At 47.1% G+C, this 14,815-nt stretch overlaps 2 protein-coding genes across 9 annotated transcripts; one reads left to right on the top strand and one right to left on the bottom strand.

The window, feature by feature from the left end:
* Positions 1–937: 937 nt before the first annotated feature.
* On the top strand, positions 938–6,408 carry LOC123136107 (phosphatidylinositol/phosphatidylcholine transfer protein SFH12). 3 transcript variants are annotated; one of them, XM_044555401.1, is made up of 13 exons: positions 938–1,075; positions 1,190–1,703; positions 1,798–2,064; positions 2,198–2,275; positions 2,699–2,800; positions 2,909–2,958; positions 3,093–3,189; positions 3,343–3,444; positions 3,545–3,658; positions 3,817–3,949; positions 4,114–4,526; positions 4,621–4,695; positions 6,279–6,408. In XM_044555401.1, the coding sequence occupies exons 2-13, from the start codon at positions 1,308–1,310 to the stop codon at positions 6,297–6,299; spliced, it is 1,848 nt and encodes a 615-aa protein (XP_044411336.1). In that variant the 5' UTR covers positions 938–1,075; positions 1,190–1,307; the 3' UTR covers positions 6,300–6,408. The 3 variants fall into 3 exon arrangements, with proteins under 3 accessions (XP_044411336.1, XP_044411335.1, XP_044411337.1); XM_044555400.1 differs by having other exon boundaries at positions 940–1,087; XM_044555402.1 differs by having other exon boundaries at positions 940–1,087; positions 6,282–6,346.
* A 575-nt stretch (positions 6,409–6,983) lies between these two features.
* LOC123136106 (phosphatidylinositol/phosphatidylcholine transfer protein SFH6) lies at positions 6,984–12,154 on the bottom strand. 6 transcript variants are annotated; one of them, XM_044555398.1, is made up of 15 exons: positions 11,897–12,154; positions 11,670–11,750; positions 10,209–10,521; positions 10,012–10,111; positions 9,663–9,929; positions 9,494–9,571; positions 9,287–9,388; positions 9,162–9,211; positions 8,966–9,065; positions 8,771–8,869; positions 8,572–8,688; positions 8,009–8,135; positions 7,522–7,919; positions 7,271–7,345; positions 6,984–7,177 (listed from the first exon to the last, which is right to left on the bottom strand). In XM_044555398.1, the coding sequence occupies exons 2-15, from the start codon at positions 11,701–11,703 to the stop codon at positions 7,145–7,147; spliced, it is 1,893 nt and encodes a 630-aa protein (XP_044411333.1). In that variant the 5' UTR covers positions 11,704–11,750; positions 11,897–12,154; the 3' UTR covers positions 6,984–7,144. The 6 variants fall into 6 exon arrangements, with proteins under 6 accessions (XP_044411333.1, XP_044411334.1, XP_044411329.1 ...); XM_044555399.1 differs by having other exon boundaries at positions 10,209–10,515; XM_044555394.1 differs by having other exon boundaries at positions 9,162–9,388.
* Positions 12,155–14,815: the final 2,661 nt, after the last annotated feature.

Raw genomic sequence — 14,815 nt, 5'->3', positions numbered from 1 at the left:
TATTGTTACTTTTTTTATTTTAGAAACATGACATCACCTTTCGATAATATGTAAATTGGCAACCCCCCCCCCCCCCCCCCCCCTCCTGCAAAAGAAAGTAAATTTATCTTTTCTTTTTTTGAATTAGCACAGTATTTTGACTTGGACTTACAGTCAGTTTTGGACCTTCACTTTATGGTTTGTTCCATCATAGTTACGTATATCCACATTATTGATTTCTCTTAGTTCCATAATAATAATAAATCATGTTATTTTGTTTTGAATTGTAATTTGTTAGCATATCTTTCCAAGGCAGTCAAGCATCTGCACATGTGACTACTAGATATGAAAAGTTATCGACCTAACTACTTTATTTTGCAGCCTAATTCGTACTGTTTGAATACTTCTGTACTACTCACTTCGTTCACAAATATAAGATGTTCTAACATTTTTCTTAGTCAGATGTATTTAGATAGATGCCGACATACATGCACATACATTATATAGATGTTCTAACTTTTTTCTGAATCGGATGTACAATCACGGATGCACATACATTATATAAGATATATTTTTTAACGTAGTACAATCACGGATGACCATATACATGTACAATCACTCATTCCTATAAATGTACCGACGCACATGAAAATTTAAACACCGGTGCCAAGTCTAGGACTTGAACCTTGATGGCGTGGTTCCACCACAAGGAAGCTACCATTTGAGCTATGCTCAGCTCGCATATATTGACACATTTTAGTGTGTTTGTTCACTTCATTTAGTCCGTATATAGTTTATATTGAAATATTCAAAACATCTTATATTTATGAACAGAGAGAGTAATTAGTAACGTGATAGTTTGACCTAGGTAAACCAGTTATCAAAACAGACATGATCCAAGTTAAAGTTAGGAGCGGTGCAGCTACCATGGTGCCTGAAATAGTGGGAGAGCCTCGTGGGGAAGGGGACGCCCATGGCGGGCCGGGGCCATGCATGCACCAACGAACTCTACCTAGCATTCGCCATTCCCCGTCCCCACCCTTCTTCTTCCCCTCTCCATTTCAGATTTCACCCTCCCCCCAAGGCCGTCTCCCTGGTACGTACGTAGGTAATTCGCCTGTCGATCCGTGTGAATCGGTTCTTGTTATCTCTTCTCCATCGATCCAGGAAACTAACTGGTGGCAATGGCCGGCGGTGGTTGATCGTTCAGGACAGTGGTGGTGCAGCGGCGCTCGCCCGGCCGGCCGCCGTCCCCGATAGCTAGCTAGCTAGCCGGTGACCGATCCGCGAAATAAGGCGACGACGACCGACTACACCCCCGCCGTCCCATGTCGACGCCCACCGCCGCGGCGGCGGATGGCGCCGCCTCGACCCCGACCTCGCGGGCGCCCGGCATGGCGTCTTCGGCGTCGCTCCGGCACCGCGCCATGAGCGCCTCCTCCAAGATGCTCCGCAGCTCCCTGAGCCGGCGGTCGGGGCGGCAGCGCAGCAGCAAGGTGATGTCGGTGGCCATCGAGGACGTGCGCGACGCCAAGGAGGCGGCCTCCGTGGACGCGTTCCGGCAGACGCTCGTGCTCGAGGAGCTCCTCCCGGCGCGCCACGACGACTACCACATGATGCTCCGCTTCCTCAAGGCCCGCAAGTTCGAGATCGACAAGAGCAAGCAGATGTGGTCCGACATGCTCAACTGGCGCAAGGAGTTCGGCACCGACACCATCATGGAAGTACGTAGCGTAGCGTGCTCCATTAGATCTCCTTCCATCACCGTCTTCTCTGGAAAATGGAAGATGAATGCAACTATTGGACGTACGTACGCAGGATTTCCAATTCGAGGAGGTGGAGCAGGTGCTGGAGCACTACCCGCAGGGGCACCACGGCGTGGACAAGGACGGCCGGCCAATCTACATCGAGAAGCTGGGCGCCATCGACACCACCAAGCTGCTGCAGGTCACCAGCATGGACCGCTACGTGAGGTACCACGTGAGGGAGTTCGAGAGGGCCTTCGCCCTCAAGTTCCCGGCCTGCTCCATCTCCGTCAAGCGCCACGTCGACCAGAGCACCACCATCCTCGACGTCTCCGGCGTGGTAATTAACTAAGTGCTCGTCGTCCATCCATTATCGAAGATTGATCCATGCCTAGCTAGTTTCTTCAGCATTTTCATAGAGCTAGCAGCCATACTGGAGAAAAGTTGATGTGACACTGTTTGGCATGTCTCAGGGCTACAAGAACTTCAACAAGGCTGCGAGGGATCTCATCGGGCAGCTCCAGAAGATCGACGGGGATAACTACCCTGAGGTATACCATATAGATATGATATGCCGATGCGTGTGCAGTGATAGTGCTCCATTGACGGCCCTTGCTTCGGTATTGAGTTTCTTTGAGAAAGTTCTGCAAATCTTAATACGGCGTATTAACTGGCACGAGCAATTTCATGTTAACCTGAGAATTAAACCCAATTTTATCGTGTACTCCCTCTATAAAGAAATATAAGCGCGTTTAGATCACTACGGAGGAAGTACTTTGTATTTGTCTACAATATGGTCAACCTGTTTTTTTAGCAGATTTGCGCTCTCGTAAAATTAATGTTGTCAACTAGAAGTATTGGACAGAAAATTCTCTAGACAAGGAGTGCCAGGAACAAAATTTATTGATCACATGTTTGCCAAATATCTCTTCCTGGAAATGATGCTCGGCTGATGATTTTAACTGACGATGCAGACCCTGTGCCGGATGTTCATCATCAACGCCGGTCAGGGATTCAGGCTCCTGTGGAACACCGTCAAGTCCTTCCTTGACCCCAAGACCACAGCCAAGATCCATGTAACCCATTCCTTTCCAGTTCTTATCCTTTAGCCGTCATCGGCTAATTTATAAACTTGATCAAGAATTATAATCTCTTTTGTTTACGGTTCATGCCTTGGGGTTTAGGTTCTCGGCAACAAGTACCAGAGCAAGTTGCTGGAAGTTATTGATCCCAGGTTTGTAACTCAAAGGATTTTGCAAGTTGGCGGCACTGACAAATTCAAATGAGATTGCTTTGCATTAGTATCAGCAGCATCCTGCAGTTGAACTCACTTTTTTTGTTTTGTTCTTATTCTGCGGGGTTCGACAGTGAATTGCCCGAGTTCCTCGGGGGCACTTGCGTATGCGAAGGCGGAGGTTGCATGCGCTCCGACAAAGGACCGTGGAAGGACCCTGAAATCATAAAGGTTAATGCTTATTTTCCAACAATCAGAGTTCATACATGATGCAAGGGAATGCATATTTGCTAGTGCACAATGGAAGTAGTAGTGATGCTATACTACAGCTGAACCCACTCCTGAGCATAGGCACCATGAACATTTTGTGGTTTGATTCTTCAGATGGTGCAATGTGGCTTGGGGAGATGCGGAATGAACAACTCGGACCCTGCCAGCGCCGAGGAGAAGACTATCACCGAGGACGATGCTGCACCGGCTGCAAAGGTTGCCACGAGATTTCCTACTCATATATGCAGGTTTTAGATTACATGGCCTCCTTTCCCGACATTATCGTCCGCATCCCTGACGAAAATTGCCTTTGCAGAAGCAAGAGTCGATGCGCCGTGACGCCACCGACTCTCCCAAGGCGGCGCACGACAAGATCGAACACCCGCCGCATATGGCTCCCCTCCCTGAGGTGCCAAACGAAGAGGCCAAGGTGAAGGAATATGTTTAACTTAACACCTACAGTAGCATTTGTCGGATTTGCTACAGTAGTGAGCCGGACAGCATTGTTGTTGGTCCCTTACATGGTAGTAGTAGTACTAGTACTAACTTGACTTTGTGTAGCCTAATTCTGTTGCGTCCCTGACCTAGGATTCGCAAGGTGCTCCTTCCGGTAAAGAGGGGGGCTCCGCGCCCTACGACGATCTCTTCCCCATGGCGGACAAGGGCATGGATTTCAACTGGAACGGCGAGATGAGCGCGGAGAAGCTCGCCATCGCGAGAGGTCAGCTCGGCCTTTGCACCCTTCATCAACCAAATAAACACTCCATGAAAAAGCAGAGAGAGAGAGAGAGAGAGAGAGAGAGAGAGAGAGAGATAATGGAGTGAGGCGTTGGTTTGTGCGTGGTTCTGAACGAAGAGTGGAAATGTGTTTGTGCATGGTGGCAGATATGTACGCGTCGCTGCCGGACGCGTACAAGCACGGCGACGCCGGGGACCGGCAGGTGGTGACGGGGTTCATGGCGTTCGTGATGGGGGTGGTGGCCATGTTCCGGGTGGGCAAGATCGCGCCGAAGCGCGCCATGGACGCGGCCATGGGCATCGCCACCATGGAGGCCATGGCCAAGAACCGCAAGCTCCTGCAGGCCCAGGGGCAGGGCGGCGCCGGGGGACCGGTCGTGGTGGCGGGCGTGTCGACGGCGCAGTTCGATGCGCTGGCGAAGCGGGTGGGCGAGCTGGAGGAGAAGGTGGCCGCCCTCGGCTCGCGTGCCCCCGAGATGCCCGCCGACAAGGCCGAGCAGCTCGCCGCCGCCGCCACCCGGCTCGACACCCTCGAGGCCGAGCTCGAGTCCACCAAGAAGGTAAGCGGCACAAGTGCACAACACATGACATGATTCAGACGAGCATCCCTGTCTAGCCTTCTCTACATTAATGGTGGATCAATGTGCATTGCAGCTTCTGGAGACGTCGAAGGGGCAGCAGGAGGAGGTGCTGGCCTACATCGAGAAGAAGAAGAAAAAGAAGGGGATGGTAAGGCCCCGGCACTCTCGCTCACTCGCATGTCTGCAGCATCAGTTGGCACTGTTAGGTTCAAGCTGAGTAATTGACAAAAAACTACCACATTTCACGTATCCGTTCCACAGAACTACCACATTTTGAAAACTGACCAAAAACTCCAGATTAGTGATAATTTCGTGACAAAAAACTACCAGGTTGAGTTGATGACCGTTTTTATGATTTTAAACCTGTTTATGACATGCGGGACCCGCGTGTCAGAGCTGACGTGGCGGAAAAGTTAACTCCGTTTATTTCAACAGATAGATTAATCGTTATTACAGGTAGGTCCCACATGTCAGCATCTACCTTCTTCTTCCTCATCCTCTTTCTCTCTTAAGCATTTCACCGAACACTTGGTGTTCGTACCCGCGTGGTGAAACAGAGCATGGGCACGCTGTCGAGGACGCGGAGCTCGCCCTACCGCGTCGCCGGTGGCCTTGTCTGCAAGCTCGTGGCGTTGGCCGCCGCGAGCCTGGTCGCGAACCCCAGCCTCAGGCAGCTCGCCAGCGTCTCCTCCCTGCCCTCCATCTCCCCCCGCAGCGCCGCGTCGGCCAGCAAGAACGCCTGCTGCCCCTTGTCCTCCCCCGCCGCCCACTGGCAGAGCTCCACGCTCGTCAGCGCTCGCTCGGCCACTAGCTCCAGCAGCACCATGGCGAACTAGTACACGTCCCACTTGGTGCTCGGCTTCGTCGTGGTCTTTGCCGCCTCGGTGCCCGGTAATGCGCGGCCGCCTCGGCAGAGGAGGAAGGCCCGACGCCGGCCAATGGGCTCGCCCCTCCTCCTGCTCCGGGCGGCGGCGGCAACAGGTCGGCAGGCTCTTGTCGTGGAGGTATGCCAGGCCTCTCGCCATGCCGCGCGCGATGCGCAGCCGCACGCTCCACCCGAGGTTCATCGACGGCGTCCCCGGGTCCAGCAGCGGACAGGGCGCGACACCGGAGCTGGACGCGTTGTGGACGCTGGTCGTCGAGAAGAGGACGAGGAGGAGGAGCGCGCGGAGCATAGGACAGGAGGTGCTCGTGGGCGGCGCGGGCGAGCACTGGCCTGAGGGCGCCGGAGCCGGCTTCTTTCGCGCGGAGGAGGAGGTCTTTGGCATGGACGGACCACTCCGGCAACGGGCTGGGTGGATGCGATGGCGGAGGAGCGGCGACGCCCTGCCCGACCACATACGTGCTCGAATGATGCACATGAAGTGTTTGTTAAAATGTCAGAGAGGGAAAGAGGAGGAAGAAGAAGAATGACATATGGGCCCCACCCGCCATAACGGTCAACATGGCAGTCAAAATAAACCGAGTTGGTGATTTCCGCCACGTCAGCCTGACAAACGGGCCCCTCCTGTCATAAACGTGTTTAAACCGTCTAAAATAGCTATTTTACGAAAGTGGTAGTTTTTTGTCACGAAATTATCACTAATCTGAAGTTTTTGGTCAGTTTTTAAAATGTGGTAGTTCTGTGGGACGGATACGTGAAATGTGGTAGTTTTTTGTCAATTACTCGCTCAAGCTCGTGGTAAGCACTCATCTTACAAGCTGATTTCATTAAAGTTTTGTCTCCAACAGCAGAATCCATTCCGTTGGTGAGGAGAAGATCGCTGACCGACGGCGGCGGCGGCGACCGGCGACTGCAGGGGGGGGGGAGGGGGAGCAAAGGAAGAAAGAGAAAGAGAGAGAAAAATGCAGCAGAAAGGATACATACATACACACATACGATCTGGAATGCCAAGGCTGAATTGTAGTACTACTCCCACATTAGGCCACAAGATTTTGTATTTTTGTTTATCTTCGGAGCAGAGATCGAACTGTTTCATGTGAAAGTAGTCGCAGCGCTCCGAGCAGGCAGGTCCTAGCTATGCCGATCGCGTCTTGTCGAAACATATTTTCTGTGTGTTTAGAAGAACTGTAAGGCCTTTGTCTTTGTAAAGACTCTGCTCAGTTTTGCGCTTCTGAAGAATGTTGTGTAACTGAATTGTGATTGACACAAAATTGGTGATGCCTTAGCAACAATCTGGTTGCAGCTGGAGGATTGTGGGCCTTGAGAAACATAATGATGCCATAGCAACAATACAATGGTCTTGTTTCCCCTGTTATTTGCATCCTATGGAACTACACATAGTTCAGCTAGAGCTGCGTATCGCCAGGCTCGTGATGGTGAAAGGCGTGTAACCAATAAATGGAGTAAACAAACTGCAGAACCAAGACAGGTGAACAACGGCATTCTGCCTGCAATCCTGTATTTATAAGACAGGCAGGCTGAAACAGGCATAGTTCGGCGCAAAAACACATTTTATTTATGTCAGGATTTTCTGTCCATTTACAAACCCATATGTCTGTCATCTTCACATTTGTCAGGAAAACGAAGGGATCAACCGTTTCCGGCATCTCAGAGAAAAGAAAACTGAACCAAGGGGGGTCTCTCTCTCCTCGTCCTAGTAGCAAGACATCGGCTTCTTCTTCTTTTTCTGCAAAAGGAAGGTAGACATGACACATGAGAAACAGATCAAGAGATGAAAAAGGCACTAATGAAAGGACTGATTGCCTTGTGCGTTACAAACCTGGGCCTTGGCAATTGTCTTCCTGTCAACGTAAGCAAGTAGTTCCTCTTGCCTGATGAGAGCCTCGTGCAGAGCCTGGATGAATTTCGAAAATGCACAGGTTAAGTGACAAGTACTGACCTTCTCAGTTAAAATAATAACACATACAACAAGTTCTGGAGTGGGGTTGTGGTTTTTTCATACTAATGAAACAGTGAGCAGCAAGCCATGGAATTTTTTTTTTCAAAATGAAGTGCAAGCCATGGAATTACCTTCTTTGTTACGATGAGCTCGGCTTCTAGTGCATCCACGCGGCGGACAGCGGCATTAAGCAGCTCTTCTTTCTCGCAAGGCATTTCAGAAGGTTTTTCTTCAAGCGCATGAACCTTCGCTTCAAGCTCTGCCAGCCTTTGCAAGACTAGCGAGAACAGGTCAGATTCAGCAAACCCAGGACCTGGTGACGGGGGCCGGAACTCCTCTTTTGGAATGCAGTCTTGATATACTGCAGAACTTTGTTCGTCTGACTCATTTTTATCTGCCAATCTCTTCGTGGCAACATCTTTAACTGACCGAAGCAGCGTTACAATAGCAATCACAAAAGCCATCAGAGCTGGAATAATCTGATCCAAAGACCTGTTGGATGCCTTTGTGGCGGTAGCCAAAGAAGAGTCTACATTCAAGAAATAGCAGCAAATATCAGGTTTTGGCAGTAACAGAAGACATCTTTCAGACCCTGCAATTGAACTGACAAGAACAAACCTTTGGATGGTAAGGGTGCCTTCCGAGGCAGTTCTCTCTTCCATGTTGCATCCACTGCTTTGTCAACAACAGGAATATCATATTCAGGCATACGGGTAGAAAAGCTAGTGGCCCTGATCATCTTGACCTGAAAGGCGAAAAGGCAAGTTCAAACCAATGTAGCACAATCCATGTGCCCAACAGAGAAACAAGAAAAGGGGTTTGTAAATTCTTTTTTAACATGTGGAAATTTAAAACAGCTAGCCAGTAAATTAGGATAGCAACAAAGTGAGTAGTGATTGGTTTTAGTTGTTTAGAACCTACTATTTTTCTCTACCTATGAGGTTGTTTGATGGAGAAAGGCAGTTCCAATTGTTTTGTTTGCTATGAAATGTAGTCATTATACAAATAGTTAAGATCAACCGCCGCATACTGGTGGTTTGGAGCACAGTAGTGCCATCAAATTTCAGTTCAGCTACCTGAGAGTAGGCTGATTGACAATTGTATTTGAGTGATAGATCAATTGGCTGGTTCTTTGTTCATAAGTAACTGCATCTTAGCACAATGTAATCTAAACTACTGACCTCTTCACGAACTGGGGTCAACTTAGGATGAGAGATGTAACTTCTTAGAGCTTTGGGGGAAGTTGCATCTTCCGCTTCAGATCCAGACTCCGCAGTTGATGTATCACTTCCACGTACCTGGCATTCCATGTTAAAACAAATTATATTCCCGCATAGATCACTCAAGCATAGAACAATACAAATTGATTGTGAGACGTACCGTTTGGTACTTAGACTTGGGATAAGAAATAATAGTTTCCGTCCCATTGGAAACAGTTACAATCTGCCGAGCACACTGGGCCTCGCCATTAAGGACTTTCTGGTATCAGCGTATAATGAGCACATTAAGAGAGGAGATAATAAAGGAAAGTGACTAGTAATAGATACATGATTACCAGGAAACTGATAGCCATACCTTCAGTATGTTCGCGTCCTTCCATGGCCCTTTTTCAGCTTTGAGGCACCCTCCATACTCAGGACAGGTGCAAGTACCACCAAGAAATTCTGGCAATTCACTGATCAATTATCACAAATGAAAAGAATAATTAGAACAGAGTATTCATTAAAACAAGTCAACGTATTACAAGAACAGTACACTGAACGCTACTTACCTAGCATCAATTATTTCAAGCAGTTTACTTTGACACTTGTTCCCAAGTACCTGACGAAACACAATAGCACCTAGTAAATCAAGTGAATTTAGCATAAAAAAAGTGTGGTCCGTGCGAATGCTTACATGTATCTTGGAAGTGGTTTTTGGGTCGAGGAAAGATTTCACAGTGCTCCATAGCATCCGAAAGCCCGGGCCAGCATTGACTATAAACATTTGGTGTAAAGTCTGGAACATAGAACAGAAAATGGTGGATATTTAACTGACTAAATCACAATAGAATATGTGAATGCCGAACTATGCTTATCGCAAGAGTAGGGTGGAAATCCAGACCTCAGGGTAGTTATCGTTGTCAACTTTCTGCAGTCGCATAATTAATTCACGTGCAGTTTTGCTGAAATTTTTCAAACCCTGCAAAAGCAGGAACCAAGTCAGAACTAGCTAGTTACCAGGCTTGTAAGGAAATGGACAAGTTGTGGAGACTGAGTCTTCAGAAACATACCACACCCTGAACATCCAGAATTGTTGTGCTCGAATTGATGTGTCTTTTAGCCGCAAGAGAGCATGCTGGAAATTTGATCAAGAAGCTCCTCTCGAATTCCTTCACATGGTACCTTACATATCTGTCCATAGTTGTTACATTCATAAGCTTGTTAGGGTCAACCTTTCCAAGCCTTTCAATATAAACAGGTCTCCCCTCTTTGTCAACGCCATGATAACCATGAGGATAGTATTCCAGAACAGTGTCCAACTCAGTGTAATCAAAATCCTACAGAGAAATGTGGCTCCAGCTGTTAATTATAGTCAAACAAATCAGAACTGTATTATAACTTTAATTTCGGCTAGCTGACCTCAACAATAGTATCAGTACCATATTCCTTCCTCCATTGAAGCATGTCAGTCCACATTTGCTTTGCTTTCTCAATGTCAAATTTCCTCGCCTTTAAGAATCTAAACACAAAACATTTTAAATTAGCTTATAGACACCAGTGTGAGATATTATAGCCAAGTTCATGTAACAGGGGCGTGATAATTAATAGGATTATACCTCAGCAGCATATGATAGTCATCATGCCTTGTAGGCAACAACTCGTCCAAAATTAGCGCCTGTCTAAATGCTTCTACCTCTTCCAGTTCCCCTAGATCACGCACATCTTCAATAGATACAGAGAGAACCCGACTGCCACTCTTCCTCCTGTTCTTCTTCTTTAAGGAATGCCTAAGCTTACTCGATGCATCTATAGCTTTCTTCTTCAAAGAGCCCATTCTTGTCTTCTTTTCATCTTCGGAGATTTCAAAATCTGATCTCCTCTCGTATGATCTCCTGTCATCGTGACTTGAACAACCTTCAAAACCTGAGACTGAGACATCAAAAAGGTAAATAAGCCACCGATCATGCCAAGTTCACCAAATTGCAGCATTAATTTACTTTGATACAACAACGAGTGCTTGGCAGACAGTAGCCACATCAAATTATACTCGTCATACTTATGAGCATAAGTGTGTGAAATTGGGTTCTAAAGCCCGTCCTAAACATTAGAATTAATAAACGACAAAGGTTAATGTCATGACAAGTTTTGAACAACACAAGCTTTGGGAATATTGAACAAAATAATTCATTTTTATAACATTACGGGGTCAGATGATAACAACTACAATTAGCATAAACACCAGAGGTTCAACTTCTTCCCAAGTTTCAGAAACAAGGATGGTAGCATCAAATGAACGGAATCATTAGCCATCTCCCTTCTTAACTTGATGGTGTGATATTTTGAGACGATGTTAGCGAAAAGGTTCAACCCCACAGGATAGATACATGTGCTCTTGATTACAAGGTCTAAGCCCGGTCCTCCACCAGTTGATATACCAAACTACATTGGCATGTGCTTTTTGCATTAAATTTTCTGGTGTTCTTGTCTACAAGATTATTGGTCACAAATTAGGTGACAGGTCAAGGCACCACCATGCCATGCGGAAATCGCACAGGAACCCTCTCCTCGTAGCAAAAGGATTTCATCTCTTCTAGCCTAACAAACTGCTTGCAATCAGACACGAGGATGTAAAAAGTTTATAGCGCCCACAAAAATCCAACCTAGCCTAGCGGTTCCTGGCATAGGGAACTACGCGTGAAGCCAGCCGATGACCACAGCAGGCAGCAGCACCTGCGATGAGGCCAAATCAACAAGGTATTGAACAGGTCACCACCTCGCAGCCGCCAAACCCATCCTACGACCCGGCGCGTACATACGGCTCCAAATACGAGACAGCGGCGAAAAAACAACTATTCTAAGTCGGAACCCAGGAAACCTGCTGCCAGCGGCCTAGGCGGCGCGGCTAGTCCAATCTTCCAAGGAAGCACCACAGGTCACGCCGCGGATCACGGTGGCCTCGCGGGCACGGCGCGGCAACCCAATGCGGGCGGCAACCCAACCAGGGCCGCGAGAAATCGAGGAGTAAGGGCGCGCGGGAAAAAGGCGAGAGGGAGGGAATCGATCGGGGGCGGGCTCACCTGGGCGCGCGAGGCGATCGAGGTGGCCCGACATGGGCGCCGGATCCTCCGCTCCTCCTCCGGGCGCCAAACCTCCGAATCCTGAAACGGAAACCGCATTCCAGTCAGAAACCCTAGCGAAACAAGGGACAGGGATCAGCCCGTCCGCCGCGGGCGGGGCGAGCCGAGCCGGATCCCCTCCTCCCGTTTCCGGCGGGGGATCTCGCCTCCGGGGCGCCTCGCCTCACCTGAGAAACGCCGGGGGTGAAGAACTCGCCGGCGATCGGGGCGGGCCGCGTGGTCCGAGGCGGGAATCCGAGGGGTTTTTTTCTTCCTGGGGAAGTGGCGTGGCGGGGGAGGGGACTGGTGGGAAGTGGGTGGGGTGGGGAGTGGTGGTGGTGGTGAAGGGAGCAGGGGGAATAGAGAGGAGGGAGGGATGAGAGGAAAGAGACGACGATGGTGTGGAGAGAGAGAAAGGCGTTGGGGGAAGTGTCCTCGCCGATTCCTCCCGCAATTCGGTGGCTCCTTTTTCCTTTATCTTTGGTGTGTTCCGGGCCTGTTTCGCGTTTGGGCCCCTCGGGTTTGATGGAATCGTGTTGCGGCTCCCCCTCCCGGCGGCTGATCTTTTCTCCGTTGTACGGCGCCGACGCCGGTGCTCGAGAGTACTTTTTACTCTGCATATGTCAAATCTACAATAAGTAAAGTTTGACCAAATTTGTATTAAAAATTATCAAAATCTACAATACAATATATATATATACCATAAAGCTACATTTCACAATGAGTCTAACAATATTGATTTCACATTATGGATGTTGATATTTTTTTCACAATACTTTGACCTCCGGCAAAACTTGTATGCGGGCTAAAAAAGTCCGGGGTGCAACGGCAAACAGGATCGATGTCGTGTGTGTGTGTGTGTGTGTGTTTATACAAGTACTAGCAAATTGTGCTAAAAAAATAGTACTACTACTAGTATTCGGCTCGCGGATTTGACTTTCAAATTGATCTGGAGTCGGTCGTGCTCCTTCAAAAGTCAAACTACTGTCGGACATAGTCAACGGCATGAGTGCATGTACTATATATACAATTAGTATTTGGCATTGCAACTTTGACTTTCAAGTTAATTTTGAGTCACTCGTGCTCCTTGGAAACGACGTAGTCACCACATATATTGCGCACGAGTATTGGTAATGAAATAAGGTGCTTATCTCGTTGTGTATACCACATATAGTCGTATTGATGTTCTATGGAGTACTTGAAAAAATGAAGCCTTGAAAACCATGTTGCATATGGAGTAAACAACTCGAATTTGATCAAAACATAGGTTTAAGGATAGCTATAAGTCTAGGCTTGTAGATTGCGTTAACTCTCTCATGTAATTGTAAGTAATTCTTAACCTTTAGTTTAGGATGGTATTCTATTACCTTTTCTGTACAGTTTGATACTTTAAGTCTGCAATAAAGGGTTGTGGGGTTTTTACCCTACAGTAAAATATTCAAAAAAAATTGATCAAAACAAAGTAGCACGTGGTTGGTTTGATCTCCAAGACGAGGTGTGGCAACTAAAAGAGCGTGTTTCTATCCATGGAACAACGTGCTTATGTGGGTTTTTTTTGCGAGGATCATATAGTTTTTTTGTTTACATTTGATAGATTTATATCGATCTTGATAATGTTATTGTTAGACGTTGACATCAAATAGTGCCATTATTTTACATGTCGATACTGCAAATGGATGAAAGGAAGGTATTTCATTGCGAATGCCTAACATGGGCACGCTTTTTCCCAAAAAATAATTTTGGAAACATAGTTTTAAAAACCGGACCAGAAAAAACCGAAACCGGTGATCCCATCGGTTCTTTCAGCCTGGTGGACCATTCGAGCAATCGAAATAAACTATCCAAAAACTGGTGAACCGGGCGATTCACATAAACCCTGATGGTTCGACGTTGATTCCAGAAAGCCCCCCAATCGACCTTTTTTGCATACAACCTGGCTAAAGGAAACCCGTCGATAAAGGAAAAAAAACCTCTTTTGGTATGATTTCGGTCCATTGGGAGCTTTCTCTCTTGATTTTGTCCACAGAGAGAAACCCGTCGGGTGCCACCGCGGCCGCCCCCTCCGCAGCCACCCTTGCTCGGCGCCGTGGCGCGGCGACCCTACCTCTCTCTCGCGCTCCGGCTCCGCGCGACATCAACAACATTTTTTTATCATGTAGTTACTGGTTACTCTGTCATGTGATAACACATTTTTTATCCATTGATTGATGTATTTATTGATAAATATATATTACTTTATTGCTTAAAAACTGACAATCAGATCAGTGAAACGGCGGTTTGACCGGTAAAAACCTAAAACGACCGCCTTGCCGGTTCGATTACTGGTTTGATTTTTTAAACTATGCTTGGAAGGCTTGACGTTGTTATTTCTCACGAGGGATTAACAAGCGTGTTGACGCTGTTATGTTTCCTTTTATGAGTATAGCCACTAGAAAGAATGTTTTGATGTACCACAATATTCTTCTCCCCTTTTGTGGCCGACTATGTAACAATTGTAGCACTCTTGTTTAGGAATAGCAACCAAAAGTGCATTTTGCAATATCAATTTATTTCCTTCTATTATTTGGGTAACTTTGCATGTATAAAATGTTTTTCTCTATGACAATGTTTAAATGACTTGTTTCTCACTGTCATGCCTGAACATCCCTCAAAAGGTGCCACGGGAATGTGCTTCTTGAGGGGGTCGTATTATCTTTATCTAAATATATACTCTATTTGATATATTTTGCCAAGTTTGTCAGACAATAATCAGAAGGCGTGCTTTGCAACAACAATTCTCTTATCATGTATAGGAATTAGATATTAACATGTAGTTACTGGTTATTCTGTCATGTGATTACACATTTTTTTATCTATTGACTGATGTATTTACTGATAAAATATATATTATTTTATTGCTTAAAAAACCCACAATTGAACAAGTGAACTGACGGTTTGGGCGCGGCAGCCAAAACCTGAAACTACAATCTTGCCGGTTTGATTACTGGTTCGGCCTTCGTAAACTATACTTGGGAAGACTCGACGTTGTTATTTCTCACGGGGGTTTTACAAACATGTTGACTCTACTATGTTCCATTTTAGGAGTAAAGCCACTAGAAAGAATGTTT

This window comes from Triticum aestivum, chromosome 6B, assembly GCF_018294505.1.
Source record: "Triticum aestivum cultivar Chinese Spring chromosome 6B, IWGSC CS RefSeq v2.1, whole genome shotgun sequence".
NCBI classification, from domain to species: domain Eukaryota; kingdom Viridiplantae; phylum Streptophyta; class Magnoliopsida; order Poales; family Poaceae; genus Triticum; species Triticum aestivum.
Note: the sequence above shows the minus strand (reverse complement) of the source record. Positions and strands in the feature narration are given on the sequence as shown.